Source organism: Oncorhynchus nerka, linkage group LG10 (genome assembly GCF_034236695.1).
Source record: "Oncorhynchus nerka isolate Pitt River linkage group LG10, Oner_Uvic_2.0, whole genome shotgun sequence".
NCBI lineage: Eukaryota > Metazoa > Chordata > Actinopteri > Salmoniformes > Salmonidae > Oncorhynchus > Oncorhynchus nerka.
Window position 1 is genome coordinate 60,621,577 of NC_088405.1, and position 12,878 is coordinate 60,634,454.

Below are 12,878 nucleotides of genomic sequence, written 5' to 3' on the forward strand. Positions count from 1 at the left end.
TTTTGAAAAACATAATTCCACTTCGACATTATGGGTTATTGTGTGGCAGCCAGTGACAAAAAAATCTTGATTATTACATTTTAAAATTCTGGCTGTATCACAACAAAATGTAGAAAAATGTAAGGTCTGTGAATACTTTCTGAAGGCACTGTACTACGACAGTTTTCTAAAATATGGACTCGGTCTAGATTCTGTAATACAATTTTTCACATTAATTTATGAAACATTAAAAATATTGATATGAATATCTCAAAAAGATTTAGCTTATTTTTTGTTTGGAAAAGAATATTTTTGAAGACATTACCCATACTTTAACCATATCGATGTGTACATACTACCTCAACCAGCCTGACTAACCAGTGTCTGTTTATAGCCTCGCTACTGTTGTTTTTCACTGTCTTTTTATGGTTGTTTGATTTCTTTACTTACCTATTGTTCACCTAATACCTTTTTTTGCACTATTGGTTAGAGCCTGCAAGTAAGCATTTCACTGTAAGGTCTGTTGTATTCGGCGCACGTGACAAATACTTTGATTTGATTTTATACACTACCGTTCAAAAGTTTTGGGTAATTTAGAAATGTCCTTGTTTCGGAACAAAAAGCAACATTTTTGTTCATTAAAATAACATCAAGTTGATCAGAAATACAGTGTAGACATTGTTAATGTTATAAATGACTATTGTAGCAGGAAACGGCTGATTTTGCATGGAATATCTACATTGGCATACGGGGGCCCATTATCAGCAACCATCACTACCTGGATTATGTTGGAGAGGCTTCCATTAAAGAACACCCTCTGTGTTCTGTTAGACAGGTAACTCTTTATTTACAATATAGCAGGGGGTGTAAAGCCATAACACATGTTTTTCCAGCAGCAGACTATGATCGATAACGCAAAAGCTGCACTGAAGTCGAACAAACAGCCCCCACAATATTTTTATTATCAATTTCCCTCAGCCAATCATCAGTCATTTGTGTAAGTGCTGTGCTTGTTGAATGTCCTTCCCTATAAGCGTGCTGAAAGTCTGTTGTCAATTTGTTTACAGTAAAATAGCATTGTACTTGGTCAAACACTATTTTTTCCAAAACTTTACTAAGGGCTGGTAACAGGCTGATTGGTCTGCTATTTGAGCCAGTAAAGTGCGCTTTACTATTCTTAGGTAGCGGAATGACTTTTACTTCCCTCCAGAATTGAGGGCACACACTTTCTACTAGGCTTAAATTGAAGATATGGCAAATAGGAGTGGCAATATCGTCTGCTATTATCCTAAGTCATTTTCCATCCAAGATGTCAGACTCCGGTGGCTTGTCATTGTTGATAGACAGCAATAATGTTTCCCCCCCTTCCATACTCAACTTTACGGAATTCAAAATTACAATTCCTGTCTTTCTTAATTTGGCCAGATATACTTGGATGTGTAGTGTCAGTGTTTGTTGCTGGCATGTCATACCTAAGTTTGCTAATCTTGCCAATGAAAAAATAATTAAAGTAGTTGGCAATATCAGTCGGTTTTGCAATGAATAAGCCATCTGATTCAATGAATGATGGAGCTGAGTTTGCCTTATTTCTGCAAATTTCATTGAAGGTGCTCCAAAGCTTTTTATTATCATTTTTTGTCATTTATCTTTGTTTGATACTCTAGTTTCTTATTCTTTTTATTCAGTTTAGTCACATGATTTCTCAATTTGCAGCCAGATTTATTAGGCATTCATTTTGCCTCATCCCTCTCAACCATACCATTTTTTCAATTCCTCATCAATCCACAGGGATTGAACAGTTTTTACAGTCATTTTCTTAAATGGGAGCATACTGGGATGAGAAATTTCATAAATGTGTCAAGTGCAACGTCTGTTTGCACCACAGACCAACAGATATTATTTACATGAACAACATAGGAATCACTACAAAATGTATTGTATGACCTCTTATACACTATATTAGGCCCAGGCTTTGGAACTTTGGTTTTCCCAGATATGGCTATTATATTGTGGTCACTGCATCTGGATACCGCTTTCAAGCATGAGTAAAGATGTGATCAGTACATGTTAATGATTTCATTCCTGTGCTGTTTGTAACTACCCTGGTAGGTTGACTGATAACCTGAACCAGGTTGCAGGTCCTAGTGAATATTTTTCTTGAGTAGTCCCAGAAAGTCCTCCGTAATTTGACTCCCCCCTCATGCGAGAGAAAGGCCTATAGTAGGGTGTTTTTGGGAAAGATGGCGGAAGTGGATGATGAGTTCGAATCAAGCAAAGTTGGTGTAGACGAATGTTCTGAATGGACAACAGTAGAATTGAAAACTGGAACAAAATGTACATTTTCTAAAATTGTAGTGGAGGATATGTGTATGAATCGCTTCTTGTTGGGATGCGTTTGTTGAATAAGGATGCATATGTGGGAGACCTGTTTGAGGTGTCGAAAATGGTTGGTATGCGCTGGGAAAAGTGGACTCTATCAGAGTGACCAGGAGTGGTCTTATTTTGATTCATTGCATTTCTGAAGAACAGAGGAAGATTGCAGTGAGCCTCAAAAGGATCCGGAAAACAGATTTTCCATTGCTGAGGTAATGGCAGCTACTGTCAACTACAGGCACAGATAGAACAAGGAGCTAGTTATAAAACAATCTGAGATATCCAAAATATTTTCAGGCCTTCCTGGTGTGGAATCGACCCACAGTTTCTGTGCAAATACATGAGTTTGAGAGAAAAATGGTAACAACAATAACGACTAAATGTCACTCAAGGCACCAATCATACTGTACCTGTACAGATGAAACTGGATAGTCCTCCGTAGACCAAGTCGTCATTGTCTGGTAACACAAAGGGGCACATGGTCTGGACCTCCAGACAATATTGCTTGCAGGGAATCCTGTGTTGACACTGGCTCTGGGTGGCGTTGAAGTATTCTGAGCATAACCAGGCTTTGTAGACTGACTGCAAGAGAAGAGCACAGCGCCTGGCAGCTTTCACACACAGCAGGTTTTTGTCATTTCAGTGTAATTGAGGCTAATTGATGGACATTAAAACCATTTCTACAGTATTAGGGAAGCAGCTACTACAAACATCTATTTTCTGCTGAGGTGGCAATGGGTAGCTATAGTGAATCCTCTATAAGGGGACAGATGACACAAATTGGGCTGACTACAGTGATAGAAAACTTTGGCAAAACAAAGCCAACCCAGTATACACTTTGTCAAGGCCATCTCCAGGCCATCAGACTGTTGAACAGCTATCCCTACAGTAGTTGGCTACCTGCCCAGGACTCTGCCCTGCACCTTGATACTAATGCCCCATGTATTTAGAGTCATTGAATGCTTGTCACTTCATATTCTGTTTATATACTATTGCTTAATCACCGTATGTGCGTATGTATATACTTTATTCTCGAGATAGCTCATCCTAATATACCTACAGTGGCTTGTGAAAGTATTCACCCCCCAGGGCATTTTTCCTATTTTGTTGCCTTAAAACCTGGAATTAACATGTATTTTTTGGGGGGGTTGTATCATTTGATTTACACAACATGCCTACCACTTCAAAGAAGCAAAATATTTTTTTATTGTGAAACAAACAAGAAATAAGACAAAAAAAAAAGAAAACTTGAGCATGCATAACTATTCACCCCCTCAAAATCAACACTCTGTAGAGACACCTTTTGCAGCAATGACAGCTGCAAGTCTCTTGGGGTATGTCTCTATAAGCTTGACACATCTAGCTACTGGGATGTTTGCCCATTCTTCAAGGCAAACTGCTCCAGCTCCTTCAAGTTGGATGGGTTCCGATTGTGTACAGCAATCTTTAAGTCATAACACAGATTCTCAATTGGATTGAGGTCTGGGCTTTGACTAGGCCATTCCAAGACATTTAAATGTTTCCCCTTAAACCACTCGAGTGTTGCTTTAGCAGTATGCTTAGGGTCATTGTCCTGCTGGAAGGTGAACCTCCATCCCAGTCTCAAATCTCTGGAAGACTGAAACAGGTTTCCCTCAAGAATTTCCCTGTATTTAGCACCATCCAGCATTCCTTCTATTCTGACCAGTTTCCCAGTCCCTGCCGATGAAAACATCCCCATAGCATGATGTTGCCACCACCATGCTTCACTGTGGGGACGTTGTTCTCGGGGTGATGAGAGGTGTTGGGTTTGCAAGACATAGTGTTTTCCTTGATGGCCAAAAATCTACATTTTAGTTTAATCGAATCAGAGTGCCTTCTTCCATATGTTTGAGGAGTCTCCCACAGGCCTTTTGGCAAACACCAAACGTGTTTGCTTATTTTGTTTTTTAAGCAATGGCTTTTGTCTGGCCACTATTCTGTAAAGTCCAGCTCCGTGGAGTGTATAGCATAAAGTGGTCCTATGGACAGATACGCTAATCTCCGCTGTGGAGCTTTGCAGCTCCTTCAGGGTTATCTTTGGTCTCTTTGTTGCCTCTCTGATTAATACCCTCATTGCCTGGTCTGTGAGTTTTGGTGGCCGGCGCTCTCTTGGCAGGTTTGTTGTGGTGCCATATTCTTTCCATTTTTTAATAATGGATTTAATGGTGCTCCATGGGATGTTCAACGTTTCTGATATTCTTTATAACCCAACCCAGATCTGTACTTTTCCACAACTTTGTCCCTGACCTGTTTGGAGAGCTCCTTGGTCTTCATGGTGCCGCTTGCTTGGCAGTGCCCCTTGCTTTGTGGTGTTGCAGACTCTGGGGCCTTTCAGAACAGGTTATATATACTGAGATCATGTGACAGATCATGTGACACTTAGATTGCACATGTGGACATGTGGACTGGACATTATTTAACTAATTGTGTGACTTCTAAAGGTAATTGGTTGCACTAGATCTTATTTAGGGGCTTCATAGGAAAGGGGTGAATACATATGCATGCACCACTTTTCCGTTATTTTTTTCATTTCACTTCACCAATTTTGACTATTTTGTGTATGTCCTTCACATGAAATCCAAATAAAATCCATTTAAATTACAGGTTGTAATGCAACAAAATTGGAAAAATGCCAAGGGGGATGATTACTTTTGCAAGGCACTGTACTACTGTACATACCATTTTATTTCATAATGATATACTGTCTATACACACCACATATTTATATTCTGGGTTCTTTCTGACACATGCTAACAAATACAATCTACTCTGGATAGTTACTTGGACTTGTTCAGTCATTTCTTGATTTCTTGTTTTGATTATTGAGTATTTGTGAGACATTCTACTGCACTGTTGGAGCTAGTAACACAAGACATTCTACTGTACTGTTGGAGCTAGTAACACAAGAAATTCTACTGTACTGTTGGAGCTAGTAACACAACACATTCTATTGTACTGTTGGAGCTAGTAACACAACACATTCTACTGTACTGCTGGAGCTAGAAACACAAGACATTCTACTATACTGTTGGAGCTAGTAACACAAGACATTCTACTGTACTGTTGAGGCTAGTAACACAAGACATTCTACTGTACTGTTGGAGCTAGTAACATGAGACATTTTACTGCGCTGTTGGAGCTAGTAACAATACATTATACTGTACTGTTGGAGTTAGTAACAAGACATTCTACTGTACTGTTGGAGCTAGTATCACAAGACATTCAACTGTACTGTTGGAGCTAGTAACAAGACATTCTACTGTACTGTTGAGGCTAGTAACACAAGACATTCAACTGTACTGTTGGAGCTAGTAACAAGACATTCTACTGTACTGTTGGAGCTAGTAACAAGACATTCTACTGTACTGTTGGAGATAGTAACACAAGACATTCAACTGTACTGTTGGAGCGGGTAACAAGACATTCTACTGTACTGTTGGAGCTAGTAACACAAGACATTCTACTGCGCTGTTGGAGCTAGTAACAAGACATTATACTGTACTGTTGGAGTTAGTAACAAGACATTCTACCTTACTGTTGGAGCTAGTAACAAGACATTCTACTGTACTGTTGGAGCTAGTAACACAAGACATTCTACTGCGCTGTTGGATCTAGTAACAAGACATTCTACTGTACTGTTGGCGCTAGTAACAAGACATTCTACTGTACTGTTGGAGCTAGTAACACAAGACATTCTACTGCGCTGTTGGAGCTAGTAACAAGACATTATACTGCGCTGTTGGAGCTAGTAACACAAGACATTCTACTGCGCTGTTGGAGCTAGTAACAAGACATTATACTGCGCTGTTGGAGCTAGTAACACAAGACATTCTACTGCGCTGTTGGAGCTAGTAACAAGACATTCTACTGTACTGTTGGAGCTAGTAACAAGACATTCTACTGTACTGTTGGAGCTAGTAACAAGACATTCTGCTGTACTGTTGGAGCTAGTAACAAGACATTATACTGTACTGTTGGAGTTAGTAACAAGCCATTCTACTGTAATGTTGGAGCTAGTAACACAAGACATTCTACTGCGCTGTTGGAGCTAGTAACAAAAGACATTGAACTGTGCTGTTGGAGCTAGTAACAAGACATTATACTGTACTGTTGGAGCTAGTAACAAGACATAATACTGTACTGTTGGAGCTAGTAACAAGACATTCTACTGTACTGTTGAGGCTAGTAACACAAGACATTCAACTGTACTGTTGGAGCTAGTAACAAGACATTCTACTGTACTGTTGGAGCTAGTAACACAAGACATTCAACTGTACTGTTGGAGCTGGTAACAAGACATTCTACTGTACTGTTGGAGCTAGTAACACAAGACATTCTACTGCGCTGTTGGAGCTAGTAACAAGACATTATACTGTACTGTTGGAGTTAGTAACAAGACATTCTACTGCGCTGTTGGAGCTAGTAACAAGACATTATACTGTACTGTTGGAGTTAGTAACAAGACATTCTACTGTACTGTTGGAGCTAGTAACAAGACATTCTACTGTACTGTTGGAGCTAGTAACACAAGACATTCTACTGCGCTGTTGGAGCTAGTAACAAGACATTATACTGCGCTGTTGGAGCTAGTAACACAAGACATTCTACTGCGCTGTTGGAGCTAGTAACAAGACATTATACTGCGCTGTTGGAGCTAGTAACACAAGACATTCTACTGCGCTGTTGGAGCTAGTAACAAGACATTCTACTGTACTGTTGGAGCTAGTAACAAGACATTCTACTGTACTGTTGGAGCTAGTAGCAAGACATTCTGCTGTACTGTTGGAGCTAGTAACAAGACATTATACTGTACTGTTGGAGTTAGTAACAAGCCATTCTACTGTAATGTTGGAGCTAGTAACACAAGACATTCTACTGCGCTGTTGGAGCTAGTAACAAAAGACATTGAACTGTGCTGTTGGAGCTAGTAACAAGACATTATACTGTACTGTTGGAGCTAGTAACAAGACATAATACTGTACTGTTGGAGCTAGTAACAAGACATTCTACTGTACTGTTGGAGCTAGTAACACAAGACATTCTACTGCGCTGTTGGAGCTAGTAACAAGACATTCTACTGTACTGTTGGAGCTAGTAACACAAGACATTCGACTGCGCTGTTGGAGCTAGTAACACAAGACATTCTACTGTACTGTTGAGGCTAGTAACACAAGACATTCTACTGACCTGTTGGAGCTAGTAACAAGACATTCTACTGTACTGCTGGAGCTAGAAACACAAGACATTCTACTGTACTGTTGGAGCTAGTAACACAAGACATTCTACTGTACTGTTGAGGCTAGTAACATAAGACATTCTACTGCGCTGTTGGAGCTAGTAACAAGACATTATACTGTACTGTTGGAGTTAGTAACAAGACATTCTACTGTATTGTTGGAGTTAGTAACAAGACAGTCTACTGTACTGTTGGAGCTAGTAACACAAGACATTCAACTGTACTGTTGGAGCTAGTAACAAGACATTCTACTGTACTGTTGGAGCTAGTAACACAAGACATTCAACTGTACTGTTGGAGCTAGTAACAAGACATTCTACTGTACTGTTGGAGCTAGTAACACAAGACATTCTACTGCGCTGTTGGAGCTAGTAACAAGACATTATACTGTACTGTTGGAGTTAGTAACAAGACATTCTACTGCGCTGTTGCGGAGCTAGTAACAAGACATTATACTGTACTGTTGGAGTTAGTAACAAGACATTCTACTGTACTGTTGGAGCTAGTAACAAGACATTCTACTGTACTGTTGGAGCTAGTAACACAAGACATTCTACTGCGCTGTTGGAGCTAGTAACAAGACATTCTACTGTACTGTTGGAGCTAGTAACAAGACACTCTACTGTACTGTTGGAGCTAGTAACACAAGACAATCTACTGCGCTGTTGGAGCTAGTAACAAGACAATCTACTGCGCTGTTGGAGCTAGTAACACAAGACAATCTACTGCGCTGTTGGAGCTGGTAACAAGACATTATACTGCGCTGTTGGAGCTAGTAACACAAGACATTCTACTGCGCTGTTGGAGCTAGTAACAAGACATTCTACTGTACTGTTGGAGCTAGTAACACAAGACATTCTACTGCGCTGTTGGAGCTAGTAACATAAGACATTCTACTGCGCTGTTGGAGCTAGTAACAAGACATTATACTGTACTGTTGGAGTTAGTAACAAGACAATCTACTGTACTGTTGGAGTTAGTAACAAGACAGTCTACTGTACTGTTGGAGCTAGTAACACAAGACATTCAACTGTACTGTTGGAGCTAGTAACAAGACATTCTACTGTACTGTTGAGGCTAGTAATACAAGACATTCAACTGTACTGTTGGAGCTAGTAACAATACATTCTACTGTACTGTTGGAGCTAGTAACAAGACATTCTACTGTACTGTTGGAGCTAGTAACACAAGACATTCAACTGTACTGTTGGAGCTAGTAACAAGACATTCTACTGTACTGTTGGAGCTAGTAACACAAGACATTCTACTGCGCTGTTGGAGCTAGTAACAAGACATTATACTGTACTGTTGGAGTTAGTAACAAGACATTCTACTGCACTGTTGGAGCTAGTAACAAGACATTATACTGTACTGTTGGAGTTAGTAACAAGACATTCTACTGTACTGTTGGAGCTAGTAACAAGACATTCTACTGTACTGTTGGAGCTAGTAACACAAGACATTCTACTGAGCTGTTGGAGCTAGTAACAAGACATTCTACTGTACTGTTGGAGCTAGTAACAAGACATTCTACTGTACTGTTGGAGCTAGTAACACAAGACATTCTACTGCGCTGTTGGAGTTAGTAACAAGACATTATATTGCGCTGTTGGAGCTAGTAACACAAGACATTCTACTGCGCTGTTGGAGCTAGTAACAAGACATTATACTGTGCTGTTGGAGCTAGTAACACAAGACATTCTACTGCGCTGTTGGAGCTAGTAACAAGACATTCTACTGTACTGTTGGAGCTAGTAACAAGACATTTGGAGCTAGTAACAAGACATTCTGCTGTACTGTTGGAGCTAGTAACAAGACATTATACTGTACTGTTGGAGCTAGTAACAAGACATTCTACTGTACTGTTGGAGCTAGTAACACAAGACATTCTACTGCGCTGTTGGAGCTAGTAACAAGACATTCTACTGTACTGTTGGAGCTAGTAACACAAGACATTCGACTGCGCTGTTGGAGCTAGTAACAAGACATTCTGCTGTACTGTTGGAGCTAGTAACAAGACATTCTACTGTACTGTTGGAGTTAGTAACACAAGACATTCTACTGTACTGTTGGAGCTAGTAACACAAGACATTCTACTGCGCTGTTGGATCTAGTAACAAGACATTCTACTGTACTGTTGGCGCTAGTAACAAGACATTCTACTGTACTGTTGGAGCTAGTAACACAAGACATTCTACTGCGCTGTTGGAGCTAGTAACAAGACATTATACTGCGCTGTTGGAGCTAGTAACACAAGACATTCTACTGCGCTGTTGGAGCTAGTAACAAGACATTATACTGCGCTGTTGGAGCTAGTAACACAAGACATTCTAGTAACAAGACATTCTACTGTACTGTTGGAGCTAGTAACAAGACAACTGTTGGACTAGTAACAAGACATTCTGCTGTACTGTTGGAGCTAGTAACAAGACATTATACTGTACTGTTGGAGTTAGTAACAAGCCAGTCTACTGTAATGTTGGAGCTAGTAACACAAGACATTCTACTGCGCTGTTGGAGCTAGTAACAAAAGACATTGAACTGTGCTGTTGGAGCTAGTAACAAGACATTATACTGTACTGTTGGAGCTAGTAACAAGACATAATACTGTACTGTTGGAGCTAGTAACAAGACATTCTACTGTACTGTTGAGGCTAGTAACACAAGACATTCAACTGTACTGTTGGAGCTAGTAACAAGACATTCTACTGTACTGTTGGAGCTAGTAACACAAGACATTCAACTGTACTGTTGGAGCTGGTAACAAGACATTCTACTGTACTGTTGGAGCTAGTAACACAAGACATTCTACTGCGCTGTTGGAGCTAGTAACAAGACATTATACTGTACTGTTGGAGTTAGTAACAAGACATTCTACTGCGCTGTTGGAGCTAGTAACAAGACATTATACTGTACTGTTGGAGTTAGTAACAAGACATTCTACTGTACTGTTGGAGCTAGTAACAAGACATTCTACTGTACTGTTGGAGCTAGTAACACAAGACATTCTACTGCGCTGTTGGAGCTAGTAACAAGACATTATACTGCGCTGTTGGAGCTAGTAACACAAGACATTCTACTGCGCTGTTGGAGCTAGTAACAAGACATTATACTGCGCTGTTGGAGCTAGTAACACAAGACATTCTACTGCGCTGTTGGAGCTAGTAACAAGACATTCTACTGTACTGTTGGAGCTAGTAACAAGACATTCTACTGTACTGTTGGAGCTAGTAACAAGACATTCTGCTGTACTGTTGGAGCTAGTAACAAGACATTATACTGTACTGTTGGAGTTAGTAACAAGCCATTCTACTGTAATGTTGGAGCTAGTAACACAAGACATTCTACTGCGCTGTTGGAGCTAGTAACAAAAGACATTGAACTGTGCTGTTGGAGCTAGTAACAAGACATTATACTGTACTGTTGGAGCTAGTAACAAGACATAATACTGTACTGTTGGAGCTAGTAACAAGACATTCTACTGTACTGTTGGAGCTAGTAACACAAGACATTCTACTGCGCTGTTGGAGCTAGTAACAAGACATTCTACTGTACTGTTGGAGCTAGTAACACAAGACATTCGACTGCGCTGTTGGAGCTAGTAACACAAGACATTCTACTGTACTGTTGAGGCTAGTAACACAAGACATTCTACTGCCCTGTTGGAGCTAGTAACAAGACATTCTACTGTACTGCTGGAGCTAGAAACACAAGACATTCTACTGTACTGTTGGAGCTAGTAACACAAGACATTCTACTGTACTGTTGAGGCTAGTAACATAAGACATTCTACTGCGCTGTTGGAGCTAGTAACAAGACATTATACTGTACTGTTGGAGTTAGTAACAAGACATTCTACTGTATTGTTGGAGTTAGTAACAAGACAGTCTACTGTACTGTTGGAGCTAGTAACACAAGACATTCAACTGTACTGTTGGAGCTAGTAACAAGACATTCTACTGTACTGTTGGAGCTAGTAACACAAGACATTCAACTGTACTGTTGGAGCTAGTAACAAGACATTCTACTGTACTGTTGGAGCTAGTAACACAAGACATTCTACTGCGCTGTTGGAGCTAGTAACAAGACATTATACTGTACTGTTGGAGTTAGTAACAAGACATTCTACTGCGCTGTTGCGGAGCTAGTAACAAGACATTATACTGTACTGTTGGAGTTAGTAACAAGACATTCTACTGTACTGTTGGAGCTAGTAACAAGACATTCTACTGTACTGTTGGAGCTAGTAACACAAGACATTCTACTGCGCTGTTGGAGCTAGTAACAAGACATTCTACTGTACTGTTGGAGCTAGTAACAAGACACTCTACTGTACTGTTGGAGCTAGTAACACAAGACAATCTACTGCGCTGTTGGAGCTAGTAACAAGACAATCTACTGCGCTGTTGGAGCTAGTAACACAAGACAATCTACTGCGCTGTTGGAGCTGGTAACAAGACATTATACTGCGCTGTTGGAGCTAGTAACACAAGACATTCTACTGCGCTGTTGGAGCTAGTAACAAGACATTCTACTGTACTGTTGGAGCTAGTAACACAAGACATTCTACTGCGCTGTTGGAGCTAGTAACATAAGACATTCTACTGCGCTGTTGGAGCTAGTAACAAGACATTATACTGTACTGTTGGAGTTAGTAACAAGACAATCTACTGTACTGTTGGAGTTAGTAACAAGACAGTCTACTGTACTGTTGGAGCTAGTAACACAAGACATTCAACTGTACTGTTGGAGCTAGTAACAAGACATTCTACTGTACTGTTGAGGCTAGTAATACAAGACATTCAACTGTACTGTTGGAGCTAGTAACAAGACATTATATTGCGCTGTTGGAGCTAGTAACACAAGACATTCTACTGTACTGTTGGAGCTAGTAATACAAGACATTCAACTGTACTGTTGGAGCTAGTAACAAGACATTCTACTGTACTGTTGGAGCTAGTAACACAAGACATTCTACTGCGCTGTTGGAGCTAGTAACAAGACATTATACTGTACTGTTGGAGTTAGTAACAAGACATTCTACTGCACTGTTGGAGCTAGTAACAAGACATTATACTGTACTGTTGGAGTTAGTAACAAGACATTCTACTGTACTGTTGGAGCTAGTAACAAGACATTATACTGTACTGTTGGAGCTAGTAACACAAGACATTCTACTGAGCTGTTGGAGCTAGTAACAAGACATTTATATTAACAAGCTGCTGTTGGAGCTAGTAACACAAGTACTGCGCAGTTAGTAACAAGACAT

The 12,878-nt window shown here is 40.1% G+C and overlaps 1 protein-coding gene across 1 annotated transcript in view; it reads right to left on the minus strand.

The window, feature by feature from the left end:
- The window catches only part of LOC115136442 (NALCN channel auxiliary factor 2-like), a 72,325-nt gene that overhangs the window by 7,191 nt on the left and 52,256 nt on the right, over positions 1 to 12,878 (minus strand). The window contains exon 2 of the mRNA XM_029672023.2: positions 2,763 to 2,934. Coding sequence (XP_029527883.1) covers positions 2,763 to 2,934 — 172 coding nt within the window. The remainder of the gene's footprint in view (positions 1 to 2,762; positions 2,935 to 12,878) is intronic.